The sequence below is a fragment of the Syngnathus typhle genome, linkage group LG2, assembly GCF_033458585.1.
Source record: "Syngnathus typhle isolate RoL2023-S1 ecotype Sweden linkage group LG2, RoL_Styp_1.0, whole genome shotgun sequence".
NCBI lineage: Eukaryota > Metazoa > Chordata > Actinopteri > Syngnathiformes > Syngnathidae > Syngnathus > Syngnathus typhle.
Window position 1 is genome coordinate 14,163,792 of NC_083739.1, and position 17,262 is coordinate 14,181,053.

The following is a 17,262-nucleotide window of genomic DNA, read 5'->3' on the forward strand; positions in this document are numbered from 1 at the left end:
ACTGTCCGTGGATTACCTTATTTGGTGAGATGCCATAAATGAAGCCTGGCTAACAGAGGACCAGCGGCAAGTTACATGCGATCATGCACGACCTACCCGCAATTTCTGAAATCCAGGGTCACCTGCACGCGTGCGGGAATCGGGTGTTTAAATAAAGTCGTATGAATGTTTTCATGGTATTGCGTCACACGCACACATCGAATTCGAGCAAAGCAATCGGACCATTTTATTTGACAAGGGTCTTTAAAAAAAAAACAAAAAAACTTACATGTTCTCTTCAGGGGTGAGCCTGTCTGTCTGCGCTGTCCTGCGTGGGTCCTCCCCACGCGAACTGCCAGCAGGAGGGAATGGACTTTCAAAGTTAAGACGCTCGTGCTGGTTGCAGACAGAAGGGAGGGAAAAGTAGTCCCTCTCCGCTCTTTGATGTCGGACTCTCTTCTGAGGGCTAGTGCTTTAATTGGTGGACGAGTAGAAGCATCAGCGGTGCTGTGGGGGTCTCACTGACTGCCCCGACTCGCCTCTTCTTTCAGCAGTGACGTCACGACCGCGCCTAAAGGATATCAAAGGTGTGATGTCATCGTCTCGTGCAGCGCACGTACAGCTAAGATTCGGCTTGTGAGTATGTGTGCCCGAGTTGTCCTCGATCACAGCTGAGTGTCCGCTCAAAAGGCAAAAATGTTCTGCTATACAATTTATCAGTGGTGGGAGGACATAAGCTGAGGAGGAGTGGAGACAGAATAAAGGGAGGACACCAGGAGAGATGGAGAAGAAAGAGAAGAAAGCAGATATAAAAGCAGAAAGAGGATTAAGATTAAAGACATCAAAAAATCTCTGGAAACGCCATGAAAATTTCTATTTATAAACTCGAACCTCTGTTTAGTGTGCGTGAGCGCGCGAGCGCGCGTGCACGCGCGTGTTGTATTAATTACAGCCAGATGTTTGCTGTTGGGCTTGTGAGCCAGGCGGTCAATGACATCATCCATGTGGAGTTCGTAGAAGTTACATTAGCAGATCTCACACACAATAAGATTTTTTTGGACTGATGTAGCTTTTTCCAGGAAATAATAATGGCAAAGATAACAAAAATCTATCTTATGTGCATGACCTCTATCGAGATGCACAATCAAGGCTTTCATAATGCAAAGTATATCTCCTACACTCACAAATACAGTTGCACATACACGTAGTTGCAAATGTACAAATGCAATTTGTGGTCATGCTTTAAAAGAAAATCTGTATTTTCTTGCTGGGTTGTGATTTGATTGATTAGGGCTGCAAACAGTCTGCAGAATGTTGTCGTAGCAAGACTGACCTATGCCACCAGTTGTCTGAAGCTGAGGCGTGATTGGTGTGGCTTGAGACCTGATAATTGGGATGTCATTTTCAGTCAACAGCAAGTAGCAAAATGGCCGCCCCCTGAGATGGATAAAAGGAGTGAATTTTGCTGCTATACTCATATTCCATAAACACAATATTAATCAAAGTGCCATATTTAGACGATTGGGGGCACATGCAAAATATTACTGTAAAGAATATTTCGGGGATGACTTTCCCTTTATTGGCATTTTAAATGGGGGATCAAGATGTGCAGATTTGTCTGGAGTAAATCATGGATGCAATGCGTCACATTTCAACAATAATATCACAGACAGGATCTGCTTTTAATTGTTTTAGTCACTAGTTAAAAACAGACTAGTATGGCGCCGACTGAAAGCCTCATAACAAAACTCGTCTTTGTTAGCCAGTTAAGGAAACGAAAGAGGTTCGTTGTTTGACTGGAAGAGATGAAGGTGATTGTTTAAAATGGTCCTTGGCCGCTTTCTTCCTGGTGTTCAGTGTCTTGCGCACAAATACATGAAGCTGCACATGTGCCAGACGTGCAGCAACATTCTTCCCTGAGCTTATACACACTTACATTCATTTGTGCACGCATGCTTTTTACAAATATGTCACTTTTCGGGGGTGAATCAATAAACATGCCAAATTAGGCATGAAATTCGTTTTTCATACAGTCCCCCCCATTTGCCTCCAAGTCAAAGGCACTCAACACATATAAACCGAGAGCCCATATAACCAACCGGAGTAAATGTGGAAAAAAGTTACTCGTTAAAGTGCGGTCCATTTTTAGACTTGTGAAAAATAAAGGAGCTTTATGGCTACTTAAAACAGGCAAATCCGTTGCCCAGAAACAGCACAGGAGGAAAAAAAAGTACATTCGACCTCAATCGTGCTCTTTATTGCTCATAATGGCATCACAATGTGAATGGCGGAATCACAATCACACAAATCCTGAAAACGATCCTGAAACCAAAAACACAACAAAATACATGGCTTACTGTAATGTACAAGGACGACTAAAGGTCCCAAGACACAGATAGAGCAAGTAACCACAATGACTCACCGCATTGAAGCATCTGACGTCTCCAACGGGCTGAGTCACAACAGTCTAGAACTTCCGATCTTCTCTTTGGGTCTTAACTTGGACTGTGGTCAGTGTGCACAACAGTACCCTGTGAGTGTGGTTCGCTATCCATGAGTGAGCTGCGAACGATTATTGTCATTTACAGTCAAAAACAATCTGTTTACAATATAGGAAACTAATTTAATTTACAATGGGAGAAAAATTACCAAAAGTTACCAATCGTTTAAGTCACAGGTGTCAAACTCTATATGGCCCGCCACATCATTTTCTGTGGCCCGCAAAGACAAATTGTGCAAATTTATGTCATTACAGAAATTGCAAATTGTCTTCACTTTTAAAAATCAGCTTTTTAAAATATTTGAAAAGTTTCTACTAGTTTGATGTGAAAACGAATAATTTGTCAGTTTTATATCATACTGTATCTACTATGTGGCGTTCATACATTTATTTGGGTTGACAGTCATAATGGCCCTCCGAAGGAAACTGTGACTATGATGCGGCCCGTGACAAAAATGACTTTGACACCCCTGATTTAGTTGATTTACACACTTTTTAAGGATCAAATTTGTTGCAAGGAAAAATCGTTGAAGCATGTGATGTGTGCCCATGAAGTCAGTACTGCTAAATGCCAAATTCCAGCTAACTTGCGGTGAATGGTGAACTACTACATCATGGACCAATCATCCGCCAGTCACAGGGTGATAATGGACGTTGCATTAACATCTCCAATGTGAATCACTGAAAAAAGTTGATTCTCTTGTTTACTAATTGGGTCAGAGAGCTCTGCTACACCACAAAGGAAAGGACAAGGAGAGGTGGCGGCAGCACAAAAACACTCATGTTGAACAATATAGGCACATTTTTTAACAGCTCTATAGAATTCTGATAAATGTACAACTGCGCAACAGATATTCTGTATTGCATACACCCTGGGTTAAAAATTGGACCGATCCAGGAAGTCCGGTCAATATGACCAAACCTGGTGTTGTTTTGCAACAACAAAATTGAGGAAAAAAAATTTGGTTCTTTTGTGCAAAACAACCAAGAAGAATGTACCATCCAAATTTAAACCCAAATTGTGTTCTTTATGATTCAGCAGTTACTCTTAAGAGTGCATGAAATATATTTGACTGTATAGCATTAAACCATGCTAAGATTTTAGCAACAAAACAAACATTTGGTTAAACTATATACACACACAAAATGAAAAATCTTTTTTTTTTTACATGCAGCACCTAAATCTAGAACGCAGAGTATTCCAAACTGAATCACCTTCCAGTAACTGTCAAAATCCCACATAATGAAAGTTCCTTTCAAAGATTAAATAAACACTTGACTCTTGTTTGGAAAAAGAGGCGAGTATCTTGGGGACATTTACTTTAGTGACTCCCTCATGGGTGTCTTTCCACTCCCTGGCCATATTAAGACAATCACGCAGATTGGACGAGAGGGTTGACAAATTGGGAGGGACGGAATTCTGGAGCTTTTCCAAGACGAATTGATGTTTGGAATAGCCTAAATGTGTCTCGAGCAACAAGTGTGTGTATTCTATCCATTTGTATATCTCTGAAGTGTTTCTCCAGCAGAAGACCTGACAACACGACAGACGACTCCAATCGCAGACTCTCTCTTAACAAAATGCACACCTTACATCCATTTAAGTAATCGTCTCTGTGTATCGTCTGGCTTCTGAAAAGTGTTGATCTCGATGCCCCACACCCACCTGTTAACAAATAGATTAGAGAAGAGCTTGGGAATGTTCACTCACAAGCACATTTAAACACTGAGACGCCCTTCGCTATCTACAAACACAGCCTTTTAAGGAAAGCTTTCCCTTCCTCTCTCGGCCTGTCTTTCTTCCACTTTTACGCCATTCATTTCAAGCAGCCCCAGCCACCCTCTCCCACCCCCAAGCCTGCCCCGCCTCCCCGTGTTCTTATTTTTCTTGTCTTTGGCTCTTTCCCCAAGCAAGCAGTATTGAATTCCCTCTTGACCAGCATGCCCCTGTCGGGTCTTGTTGAACTAAGAAAAGAAGAGGATCTGCGAAAGACCAATTGAGGAGGAAGCCGAAGTCAACAAACAGAGAGATACCGATTGCACTGTGGAAAATGTTTTTGTGCTCCTGGTTTGTGTAGAGTGACAGCGAGGTATTATTTTGTTATGAGCTTGGATCTTAGGGAGGAACATACACTATTAAATTCACTGTGGAGCTAATACTGAAGATGAAGACGCAGATGGAGACATGAGCTCCAGTAGTTTTGCCCTTTTAAGGGGGCGGAGGGATGCAGACAGCAGCTATGAATGACTGATCTCCCTCTCGATCTCTAATTCTTCTACAATGAATCCGCTTCCTTTGTTGTGTCAATCCATGCAATGAAAACACACATGTTGCAAAATGGTGTACACTAAGGCACAGCTCATACGTGTCTATAAAGACAGATCTGATGTTTCAGACACAATGACATCATCATGACCTCGCCGACTATTCATTTGTGTGCGTCAAGTCACACAAGATGACAAATTGCTACCTGTGCCTCAAACAAACATTACCACACTTGTGTGATTCAATGATGTATGTGACAGTGTGTGTTTCCAGATGACCTTTGTATTCGTCAGGCTATATAAGTGTGTGATAAAATATAAAATGACACCAAGTGTCTTGGCTAGCATCTGGATTCACTGGAAGTTCAGATGAAGGGGAAGGCATAATGACCTCATGCAATATTAATAGAAGTGAATATGTCTGGATGTGATGAACTGTGAGTGAGTTTATCTGCAAAGAAACCAGTAACAAACTCGAAATGTTAAACATTTCCGTAATTGTCATCAAAAACATCATTTTGTTTGAACTATCTGACCTTCTTGAAGAGTTTCTATCATCTGTTTGGCTTTTGGTTTATGTTTTGCCAACTCTCTTCAGCACCTTCATAACCTTTTCCACACTGGGTTGACTGTCACTGTGCTGCACAGTTTAGCCTTCTCATAACTTTTATTGTTTGGAATGTTCTTTGAGAATGCGCTACCATGTACTGAATCATGCCACCTGAAAAAAAAATAGCTGTGGCCTGTATGAAAGCGATGAATAGTGTAATACTGGTGCAGGAAAGCCAGTCCAGCCTATTCTTGTCTTCTCAACCTGAAAATGATGTTTGAATGCAGCAAGTGCCCAAGCGGCGCCTCGATTTGTGTTCTGCAGGGTGGACAGCAGTGGGAGTGTACCGGCTTGTCCTTGTTATTGAAAGGAACTGGTGCATTAGTTCACAATCAGCTGTGCTGTTTCCAGCTATTTGAAACAAGTTTTTCCAATATTTGGTTTCTTGTTGTTGTCGTTGTTGATTTTGGCCATGTGCAGTAAAAGAATATATAAAATACCGTATTTTCCGCACTATAAGGCGCACCTAAAAACCTCAAATTTTCTCAAAAGCCGACAGTACGCCTTATAATCAGGTGCGCCTTATATATGGACCAATATTGAGCCACTACAGCAGGCGTGTCCAAATGTATGGACTTGTATATGGACAAAGTTTTAAAATGGGCCATTCATTGAAGGTGCGTCTTATATGTGGACAACATTTTAAAATGGGGCATTCATTGAAGGTGCGCTTTATAATTCGGTGCGCCTTAAAGTGCGGAAAACCTTGCTTGTTTATTTATGATTGGAGAAAACATAAATTGACAGCCTTACAATTTATTGGGAAGAAATTTAGTGTTAACATTTGCAATCTATTCACTTAGACAATAGAAAATGAAGGCATGGAGAGAAAATGGACTGTTGTCACAAATGTTCCTCACACAATAACCCATATTGCTATAAATCTTGTCAGTTGTTCTCTCTCTCTGTCTCACTGTGTGCACTCATGCAGGGTTCAGCAGGAAGAGGGATGACATCATATGATCTCATGACTAAAACAGTTGAGCCCAGCACAGACCTGCAGAGACATGACCTGCAGAGTGGGAGACATGGACACACATGGTGGGACTAAACACATGTCAGGTATTGCATTTAGTGTATTTAGTATCATTTAGCATTTTAGCCACACGTCGTTTTAGTTTTAATCTGCTGAGAGCCAGACTTTCACTTTTTGCTTTCTTGTCTTAACCATCATCACCTGCTCATAACAAACTTGACGTCATTGAATTGGCAGAAGATCATAGAAGCATCTTGTCCAAATAGCTCTGATGTCATCACTGATAAAATGCATGTTATCTGCGGGCTATTATTCAGGATTAGTTACACATTCCATTGTCTGTCATTTGTGCAATATAACAAATACGCATGTACAATATACATTCGACATCTCAATCCATCATAGCAACCTAGTTATGGAATTTCTGGGGAATTTACAATTTACTGGTATTTTTACTATTTCTACACTTGCTGTGGTAACATGTCGTGACATATAACTCGCATACGTCAGACACTTTGTCTGTTTTCGTAGACATTAGGTTGCCATGGCAAAATACAATACACACTTCCGTATCCACAGTTGTGTCAGAAAAGCTTACTCAGCATTAAAACAACAAAAAAAAATCATCTCCTGGCTTGGGTTTTGTTCATTTGCGCTTCTTCTATTGAGGGGGAAAAACAGTGTCATCCAAATGGGTGACAGAAAAATAAAGACACAAATGACTTCCATATGTTCCATTTTTGTCCTCCCCCACAGGTTTAAGATTGACAGTCCTAACCTGTGCTTGACCTGAATTTGATGCTAACTTTGTTTTACAATGAAGACTGTGTTTTACCCATTCCTCAATATTTAACCAGCTCCCTGGCCGTACCTCTGAGTTTGCAGTCTCTCGACTTTGTTTGTTTGTTTTGTTTTTAACAGCTTGTGGGGGCTTCTTTTGACACCAAGATCCTGTCCCTTACTTCCCTCAAAGGACATAAATGAGAGTCCAGGTCTATGCAAACCCACCCAACAAGAACCTTCACCATGACACCATCTGTAACTTAATACAAGATTACAAAATAACAAATATTTTTTTGAACAATCTCATCCCCATCATCAATCATACAAAATATTTTTTTGTGGTCATATTGGTGTTATCACTGGCATTAGGGAACAACACATTTCCCAACATATTCCCAAATGTGTCGTACAAGCAATCTGTTTCTACTGTTCTGTTCTGATCTCCCTTTGACTGCAGGCCTGAAGACATCTTGAGCCTGTTTTATTTTCTAAACATGGTGTTCAGGAAAGGGGGATGCCAGCCCCTTTAGAATTCTCCTGGGGTGTAGCACAAAATTGTGGACCCATCTGAAAATCCACCCGATAATAGCCATCTCATGGGGCGGCCATTTTGCCACTTGTTGTCGACTAAAAATGACATCATAGTTGCCACTCCCCTACACACACACAACCACACATACAGACACACACACACACGAACACATACACATAATTTATTTTCCTTCCAGTTCTTGTAAACTAGAATTGACCTTGACCCCTCTGCTCACATTGTTCCCCTGCAAATAAAACACACCCCAGGAAGGATCACACGAACTGCACACATTTCCGTTTTCACATGAAGTGTTATCAGCCACACCCTGGTGTGTGTGTCTGTGTGTTTCCCCATCACTGCAGGTCACCAGAAACCAGCGTTCACTGGGGTTAAAAAAAAATTGGGTTTGCTACCTTGAATGATTCAGGACATCCTTTCCCTTCAGACAGTGAAGACTGAAGTGTTTCAGACAAAACAGGATTAAACAAGATATGGCTGTGTGCCAAGGTTTATAGATGACCTTCACATGAGACTTCACAGGAATTCCAGTCAAAGTTCAATGGCTGCCATGATGGAGATTAAAAGAAGTGCTGTGACTCACTGATCCAGTTCTAAAGTTCTTCCACAGGGAACGTTGATTTACTTTGTGTTTACTAGCCACCTACAGAGCATTAGCAGGTATGTGCAGAAGCTCCACACACTAATTCAATAGCAAACAAAGTGACATCTGGACAATCATAATTCCTGAGGATAATTTCATATGGTCAATCATAATGTCTCCATGAAATAGCAATTTGTGTTTGGTAGAGTAATTTCATTGCAGATTTCAGATTTGTGATTGCTTGCATTCCTTCTGATGTTTTGTATTAACAAGGGTTCCAAAATGACATCAGTGTTCCTCAGCGTGGGGCAAAAGAAAAAAAAGAAAAAAAAAACGTATTCACATACCACGGTACAATACTGCCTCCTGCTGGTCATTTGAATATGGAGGAGGTTGAAAGACATTACAGAAAAAGTCCCATCATTTTTCATCCATTCACCCAACCAACCCCCCCAAAAAGTCTTTAATCCTCGAGTATCCGGGGAAAAGCCATGCAAACTCCCTGTAAACTGTGCGGATCGTACTCACGACCTTTAGAATATGATTCGCTGTGTACTGCGCTAAAGTTACTTGTCAATTACAATTCAATTTTACTGTAAAATTGATTAATCTACACTGCAACCGCCTTCAACTGAGCTTCACTTGCCTCTAAAGGCACCAATCATCAGAAATCATTGCCCTGTTATTATTATTTAGCTCTGTGGCCTAATGGATAAGGCGTCTGACTTTGGATCAGAAGTTCAAGTATTTGAGTACCTTCATGGTCAACTTCATATATATAATGTCAAAGGAACTGAGCACTTTACTCCAGCCTGAACCAACTCTTGAATACTATAGGGAATGTTTTCGGGTGCTGATTTCATTTTTGTTGTGCTGACTCCCCCCATGTCAGTTTTCAGTGCAACAAAGTGACAAAAACTAAAAGAAAAATGCGAACCCACCATTTGCTGGGAGGATTTGAATCCTTATTCTTACCAAGAAATATGTTTCAATTAGGCCTAGGGTTTTCAACCAGGGTTTTTAACATGGGCTCTGCTTTTCAACCAGGGTACTGTTTCCAACTAGAGCTAGAATTGTAATCAAGAATTGTGATCAGTGTCGTAAACGAAATCACATCAACTTGAATATAAAATGCACCAAAAACTATCTTTTTTTAAATAAAAAACACAAAAAAATTCAACTACCGCCCTTGCTTTCAAAAACGACATTTCCCAGAGTTCCTTTGAGGCAAGAAAAGACGCTTATTTATTTACCGCTGAAGATAAAAAAAATAAATTAAAAAATCAAACGTTCAAATCAAATTGAGTTCCGAAATGACGTTTTTGTGTCAGACATTATTAAAAACATGAAGAACATTTATCGGCAAATCTTTCCGCGCATATGACGAAGCGGAAGTCGTTTCAACTTCCTTTCCTCCATTCGGTGAGTGCGTGTTCGCCTCGCATTTTCTTTGACTCATGAGCATATTGGATACAAATCGGTACTTTTCATAGCACAGCAACAATAATCAAGCGTATAACACTTAATCGTTTGGTATTTTTCAGATTGCAACCATGGGCCGCCGACCAGCTCGGTGGTAAGTTGTCCATTTTTGACGTGTCGAGGCCACAGTAAAATGGCAGCGGCTTCCACCCCGCGACATGTGGACTGCGCCTGCCTACGGGCCTTTTTGTGGAAGTCTGCTGGCCCCTTTTCCTCCTCAAGTCCTCATTTGCTGTGGCACTGTTCCGTTATAGCCTTTTTGTTGTCATCTCTTTTTGCCATTTCGGGACTCTAGCTTGATAGAAAACTATTTAGGCGGCGTCGCCTTGCACAAAGCTAGCGCTCCGCTAGCATACCGGTTGTCAGACGCTACAGCTTATTGGAGTTTTCAAACTTTACCATCAGCGTTTTTACTTCTATGTACAACCGTATTTCCGCTTCATTTGATATCACTATGGTACTTTAATTTAGATTACACTGTATTGATTTCTCTCCGTTAATGTTGATTAGCCTTAGTATAGATCATCGCAAACTTGTTATAACTATTTAAAAGAACGTTTTACGCAGCTCATGTCCTTGCTTTGGGGATATTAGTTATGGGATCACGTGGACATAATGTAAGATGACTTAAAAGGCTTGCCGAGTGTGTTTTTTCCCCATATTTTAATGTCTTGGGTTGTCTTGTAACTAATAATTGTTGACCATCTCATTTGTCCAATGTCTTCTCCACAGCTATAGGTACTGTAAAAACAAACCCTACCCAAAGTCACGCTTCTGTAGGGGTGTGCCTGGTAAGTGGGTTACCTTCACCTTAAACGTGAATGTCATCGACTTGGGCTGATTAATTATTCAAATAAAAATGGGCCTTGCGTTGTAGTGAAATGCACGTTTCAAATCGCATAGGCTTCAGTTTTAGACTCCGCCTCATGAAACATTTTGAAGTGATAATCTACAGATTTGTTTGCAATATTGTTGTAATGTATCAGTTGATATTCATGCCATACTTGAAAATGTTGTGATGTTATAGTGAAGGCTTAAAGACTACAAGTCAAAATGTTAACAGCACGCTAACGACTGCTGTTGAAATGGCGGTAGATGAATGAACTGTCAAATGATTGTTTATTGCAGTGCAGATTAATTAATTGCTTTTGTTAAAAAAATTGGACGACCTTTAATGCAGAATAAAATTACATTTGGATTCTAATCGATGTTGGTCTTGATCTGAGAGCCCACCCTGCAGTTTATTAAGCCGACTGGTCTTGCTGAGGTGCATTTCCGGTGTGCAAAGGCTGCAGACATTAAATCTTTGTGTGTGTGTACGCCCTCAGCTGGGAAGTGCTGAGGTATCTAAGGAATCATTGAGACATGTTATGCGAAAATTCGGACTGTTAAGATTTCTGCCGTTGGGGCCAGTGAGTCACTATTTATTTTTTATATATTTTTTTTTTTTGCAAGATCCCAAGATCAGGATCTTTGACTTGGGCAGGAAGAAGGCCAAGGTGGATGAGTTCCCCCTGTGCGGCCATATGGTCTCCGATGAGTACGAGCAGCTGTCCTCAGAAGGTGAGAAATGGTCAGACCGCTTTTGCTTTCTTCCTTCACCTCTATGAAGTGTATATTTGTTCTTGCGTTGTGTGGAAACTTAATGCAGCACCACTTGACTGGCCAAAAGTGTGAAGCCACCAATATGCAAATACATAGACTACTTAAGTTAAGGCCGCCTGGGTTGTCTATTTGTGCAGCTCTGGAGGCTGCCCGTATCTGTGCTAACAAGTACATGGTGAAGACCTGCGGTAAAGATGGATTCCACATCCGCATGCGTCTGCATCCTTTCCACGTCATCCGCATCAACAAAATGTTGTCCTGTGCCGGAGCTGATAGGTGAGTAATGTTCGGGTGTATTCTTGATCTTGCATAATCCCGAATCTGAATGGTCCTCTTTCTGCTCTTAGGCTCCAGACAGGAATGCGTGGTGCTTTTGGTAAGCCCCAGGGTACTGTGGCCCGTGTGCACATCGGTCAGGTGATCATGTCTGTGCGCACCAAGGCCCAGAACAAGGAGCATGTGGTTGAAGCCCTGCGCAGAGCCAAGTTCAAGTTCCCTGGCCGCCAGAAGGTATACAGAAGTCACTTTATCAAAGTCAATTGGAGCGTGAGAGCATGTTGAACTCGTCCCAATACGCTTAGCACAAATTATTGCAGTTTATTAAGCCGACTGGTCTTGCTGTGGTGCATTTCTGGTGCGCAAAGGCTGCAGACATTAAATCTTTGTGTGTGTGTATACCCTCAGCTGGGAAGTGCTGAGGTTGTAAAGATATCATTGAGACAAACCAATCTTTTTTTGCTATTGGGCCTTTTTGGTCATTACTGTGTTTTCCCCTTTCTCGTCATTACTATGTTTTCCCTTTTCTCTTCAGATCCATATCTCCAAGAAGTATGGCTTCACCAAGTTTAATGCCTGCGACTTTGACGACATGATGGCTGAGAAGCGTGTTATTCCTGATGGCTGTGGGGTGAAGTACATCCCCAGTAAAGGACCTCTGTCCGGCTGGAAGGCCCTCTATACCAATTAGAGTGTCTGTAGCCTCTCATTGACTACAACCAATAAAAATGGCTTTCAATATAGTACGTGTCAAGATTACTCATTTATTGGGTCACAAATACAGGTTGTGTTATGGACATGGAAAAATGATTGAGACATTGTTTCGGAATAAGTCAGGCACTTATGGCAAACAAAATAGGAAGCTTTTATGTATTAAGGGGGATTGTAAAAACATAATATATTCTGATTTCAGGCACCTCAAGGTTTAGTACTCCTTAGTCCTTCATGAAAGCAGACTAATTGTCTGGTGTTTTAAGCAAAACAGGACTTTCATGGACATGAGGTTGGCGTTAGTAACAAATATATTTCACATCTCTTCTGGGAAGTTTTGACTAAAACGCTAATCCAAATATTCCATAACTCAAAACTGCTGTACACCTTGTTATGGGGGTGAGTTACAGTGCACAAGTTTAACCTGAATCCCATTGAAAAGAAAATTAAACATAAGCGTGATCCTTCATAAAGAATTGTTACAAAATTAAATTGGTTATCAATTTTATGAACTATAATGTCTTGCCCTTACATTTTGATTATAGGAGAATATAGGAGAATAAAATAATGAATGGTAATCTGCAACATTGGAGTACAATTATCCCCTCCCCCTTTGTATTTTAACAATAACGACCCACTTACAGTATTCCGGCTGCTATTACCTCTTGATTTTGATAAATTGAATATATCATATAGGTTTTACATGTAAACGATTGTGTAATTTTTTTTCATTGCCTCTTGCAAACTGGTTTGTGCAATGTTTTTTCAAGCATACGTCTGTCTGCCTTTACTGCTATCTGTATGATCGATCGTCCGTGCAGTGACTATATGCATAAAAGGGCATCTTGTAATAACATGTCACATGTTAAAAAGGATTTTAATTGTTATAATGGTTGTGAAGGGACATGTTTGTCAAACAACATCACGCAGTTATCTTAAGGCCATGAACTAGGAATGTCTTGCTTCTAAGAACCTTTGGCAGTTCTTATTTTCTCTTGTATCACGTTCCTTAATGTCATTGTTGTCGTGTTGATACAACAACCCTATACTTGACAAAGGAAGGAGTAGAGAGTACAGATGTCCATTTTCAAATGTAGCTAGTGGAATAAAAAGTCAGAAAAATAAATAGTACAGTAAAATACAGAACCGTACTGTAATACAGTAGAATTGCTTCAACCTGTTTCCCATTTCACCAAGTCAGGTCAAAATAGTAGTGATAATTTACATACCAAAATAAAAGAAATACAGATACCTAAAAAAAAATCGAAGCATTTGTGCTTACCCTAAGCGCTTACTAATGGTATGTGAATGTTTGTTCAAGCAGAGAAAAGATTGATATGCTATGCCGCTGATGAAACCAGAGTTGGAACATGACAGGCGGATTTGACTTTACACAAAGCTTGACATAGCTGAATTTCACACCACGCATCTCATTCAGTCACAGATATGCACGGGGATCGCACATTAGTATGGAGCATTCAGCTCGTAGCAACGGCCGTTCAGTTGGGGAACGCGTTCTTCTTGACTGTTTTACCGATGGTAGTGAAGGAACGATACGTTAACGCAACAAGCCAATCGGTTACCAACCGATCCTGTTTGGAAGAAAGTTGGCAGGTCTCTGTGTCCAACTTCTTCATGACTTACAGAGTCTTGAGTCAACTGGTTCCCATCCTTCCAGGCCTTTTTCTGGCATGGCTTGGGGACATGGGCTGGAGGAAAAGCCTGATTACATTCCCACTGCTGGGCCTCATGCTATCCCGGCTTGTGGTGTTACTCATGCTGATGTTGGACTGGCCGCTCCAAATTTTGTGGATGGAGGTGATCATCACTGGATTGTGTGGGGGCTCCGCTGTTTTCTGGAGTGGCATCATGACTCTGTTGTCTCTTGGCTCCACGGGGGAGGATCGATCCAAACTCTTGATGAGAGCAGAACTTCTCAGTGGACTATCTGGTTTCGTGGGTTGCATGACGGCAGGACATTTGTATAATTTCTCCAGTCCAACCCTGAGACCGGGTGTCGTCACCTTGCTGTTGTGTTTTCTGCTTCATGCGTCCAGCATGCTTTATGTGATATTCTTCCTTCAGGCAAGTGGTCTTTGGTTTTAACTTTCATTCATTGGCCTTAAAACAACATGAAGGAAATTTCACTTTGGACAGCATGACGGCATTCAGTTTCAGTTAACGACACAAATTTGTTTGAACTGCTCGTATAAATTGAGATTGTATTACTGCTTTATCTTTTGTACACAATTACAATCATTGCATGATGGACAATAAAATGAAACAATTCCATGCAGGTAGGAGCATTGTGTGATAATAGGACCTCGAATAAAGCCAGCAACGACACCGCACGTGACCGTTCGCACAAAGTCGTAAACATAGCGCTGCTGTGGGTGTCAGGACTCCTCTACAATGCTGTAGATTCTTCAACCAGAAATATTCTGGTTGTATTTCAATTAATGGAGCCTCTTCACTGGAACGTAACCCAGGTGAGTCCATTTTGAATGACTTCTCTTGCTGCCGCATCATTTATGTTTGTGCTTAAAATGAAATCATTTAGAATGCATATAGCAAGCACATGTATGGAGTTAAATTCACAATTACATTGAAAACTAGAATGTGCTGCCTCAAACATTTCAAGAACATGCTTTTTAGATTGTTCTATTTTTCTGTCTGAGGTGTGTTGTCCTGATTATCTTTCTGAGACAGTCAGGAATATGCTAACTTTCTAAAGAATGGTCAGATTGAACCCGATTATTGGTATTGTTTACACGGCTCAAACTTGTACCTATCTGGCTTCCTTCAGATGAGCTACGGGAATGCCTCTGGCTTCCTCATTACACTCTCAAGCTTCCTGAGTTCCATAATTTTATCAAGGTGGCTCAGCGATAGCTCTCTGATCACTATCGGATTGCTCTCCAATGCCGCCAGCATGCTTCCCATGGCTTTTGCCACCACTGCATACATGTTCTTCATTGGTAAGTTATTATGGACCATGATTACTCCACCAATAAAACCACACATCTTATTGATATATATTTTTTTCTCCATCTTATGCAACAATAACTGGTGTATTTTCAAAGGTTGTGATCCAAAGATTAACACCAGGACTTTCTCTCTAGCCCGGGCACTGGCACTCTTCTCCCTGATGCCAGTTCCGTTGATCTGTTCTCTACTGTCTCAACAAGTGCATAGTTCTTCATACAGTGAGTTATTTATTTGTCACCTGGAGTGGGTTTTATTCAGGTACTCTGTTTTGCGCAAAATGGTCCATAGGTGGGAATGGGAGTGTGATTGCTGTGCGAGTTCGCCGACGTAATCTGATTCCCCAAGTGAATCGTTGAATAATAATGTAATATTTATTCTAAAACAGTACTCCTTTCACCGTGTCTTCTCTCATTCCCAGGTAAAGTCCTCATCTCACTGCAGCTGTCTTTAAAAATGTCCAGCGCGGGAACTAACCTACTCTACGCCAAGATTTACCAAGAGACTTTGACTTGGTTTCCTGGCTTTGTCCTGATACTTTCCAGCTTGATCTCCATTGTGGCCATCATACCCATAAGGTAGCCTGCATGCATACACCAGGGGTGTCAAATTAATTATTGTCGCGGGCCGCATCATAGTCATAGTTTCCTTCGAAGGGCCATTATGACTGTCAAAGCCTTATATTGTATACAGTATAGGCAACACAACAAACTAATGAATAATTAGCTTTAAAATCAGAATCATAAAAACTGTTCAATTATTTTTAAAACGAATGGAAATAGAAATTGCTAGCAATAACTTGAACTTGATTTTTAGTTTAGTATTGACACATGAAGTCGATGTACAATTTGTCTTTGCGGGCCATATGAAATTATGTGGTGGGTCATGTCTGGCCCCCGGGCCTTGAGTTTGACACTTATGTACACAAACAAACACACAGTGGGCTGTCTATTTGCCGAGTTGAGAGATGATTAATAAGGACCATTGCACAATCTTTGGCCATGCCCAGTATTGTACAAACGTTTGGAATGTCCCGAAGTAGAAAGAATTCACCGCCCTACTAAGTAGCTGACGTTAAACAGGTGGATCAAGGAAAGCAGCTGTCGATGACAGAAATACTGTAGCCACCCGGCCTAAAACAAGTGTTAGTGACATTGGTAATTATCTGCAGTGAGCACGAATGACAGTATCACAATCTAATGTTTGCACAAGACACACCTGACTATTTCCAGAACAATGTTTTAAGGACTAAAGTCAACAAGCATGTGTCTTCTTTAAAGGCAGTAGCTTATAACTCTTTTCTACATCTTTCCTTCCAGAATATTTGACAGCGGACTGTCTGTCGGGCGCACCTACCAGGTCATTACAGATGAAGAGGCCGGTCAGCGTGACCTTTTATTTGAAATGAAAGAACTCAGTGACAACAAACTTATTTCCAAGTAGGCTCTTTCCTGTGTTCAACAAGGAAACAGAATGAGAACAAGGATTTACTTTTGGAAAAATACTTTATAATCCGGGTTTAAATATCATTCACTGCCAACCCAGTTAATATTGGACTTGGATGTCTAAAATGGGTTTAAATGTCATTAAAAGAGAAACAGTGGTATGAGGGAAGTGGCAGCTAATAAATTGTGGCACTTCAAATATTCTTGTTTTAATACAGGTTGTGTTTTAAAATGTATGTATATAGATATGGGTCTGTATAATGTATTTTATTTATTGTCCTAGTTACAATACCTCAAAAGGAAATTCAGCTTAGATGCTTTGGTGCCTTGCTCAATGGGTGACTATTAGTTATTGTTCTTTTTTTGTACACAGCAGGACTTGAACTGTAACCTCGGTTTCAAAACCCAAGTCCTTAGTTTTATTTTTAACATAAACAATATCGAACTAATTCACTTATTTGGTTTGATTGCTTTTTTTAACCAGTATGCATTATTGTTTTTTTAATGTGCGA

At 40.7% G+C, this 17,262-nt stretch overlaps 3 protein-coding genes, 1 long non-coding RNA gene and 2 other non-coding genes across 9 annotated transcripts in view; 5 read left to right on the plus strand and 1 right to left on the minus strand.

Moving 5' to 3' along the window:
- flna (filamin A, alpha (actin binding protein 280)) overlaps nt 1-411 on the minus strand; it is a 32,394-nt gene extending 31,983 nt beyond the window's left edge. For all 3 annotated transcript variants that reach the window (XM_061299649.1, XM_061299640.1, XM_061299631.1), the window contains exon 1: nt 269-411. The gene's annotated coding sequence lies outside the window, so the exon portion shown is untranslated. The remainder of the gene's footprint in view (nt 1-268) is intronic.
- Nucleotides 412-474: 63 nt separating this feature from the next.
- LOC133168282 (uncharacterized) lies at nt 475-6,956 on the plus strand. The gene is made up of 2 exons (XR_009718180.1): nt 475-615; nt 6,286-6,956. It is a non-coding gene; the product is annotated as an uncharacterized LOC133168282 (long non-coding RNA).
- Nucleotides 6,957-9,693: 2,737 nt separating this feature from the next.
- Nucleotides 9,694-12,352, plus strand: rpl10 (ribosomal protein L10). The gene is made up of 6 exons (XM_061299720.1): nt 9,694-9,822; nt 10,461-10,519; nt 11,184-11,291; nt 11,471-11,609; nt 11,681-11,843; nt 12,145-12,352. Exons 1-6 carry the CDS (start codon nt 9,800-9,802, stop codon nt 12,298-12,300), a joined length of 648 nt encoding a protein of 215 aa, XP_061155704.1. The 5' UTR covers nt 9,694-9,799; the 3' UTR covers nt 12,301-12,352.
- On the plus strand, nt 10,963-11,097 carry LOC133150585 (small nucleolar RNA SNORA70). The gene has a single exon (XR_009713802.1). It is a non-coding gene; the product is annotated as a small nucleolar RNA SNORA70 (small nucleolar RNA).
- LOC133150586 (small nucleolar RNA SNORA70) lies at nt 11,924-12,058 on the plus strand. The gene has a single exon (XR_009713803.1). It is a non-coding gene; the product is annotated as a small nucleolar RNA SNORA70 (small nucleolar RNA).
- A 143-nt stretch (nt 12,353-12,495) lies between the features above and the next one.
- On the plus strand, nt 12,496-17,245 carry LOC133168230 (solute carrier family 46 member 2-like). Of its 2 annotated transcripts, none has more exons than XM_061299662.1 (6): nt 12,496-14,409; nt 14,622-14,809; nt 15,127-15,298; nt 15,404-15,526; nt 15,727-15,883; nt 16,625-17,245. In XM_061299662.1, the coding sequence occupies exons 1-6, from the start codon at nt 13,767-13,769 to the stop codon at nt 16,746-16,748; spliced, it is 1,407 nt and encodes a 468-aa protein (XP_061155646.1). In that variant the 5' UTR covers nt 12,496-13,766; the 3' UTR covers nt 16,749-17,245. The 2 variants fall into 2 exon arrangements, with proteins under 2 accessions (XP_061155646.1, XP_061155653.1); XM_061299669.1 differs by having other exon boundaries at nt 15,443-15,526.
- Nucleotides 17,246-17,262: the final 17 nt, after the last annotated feature.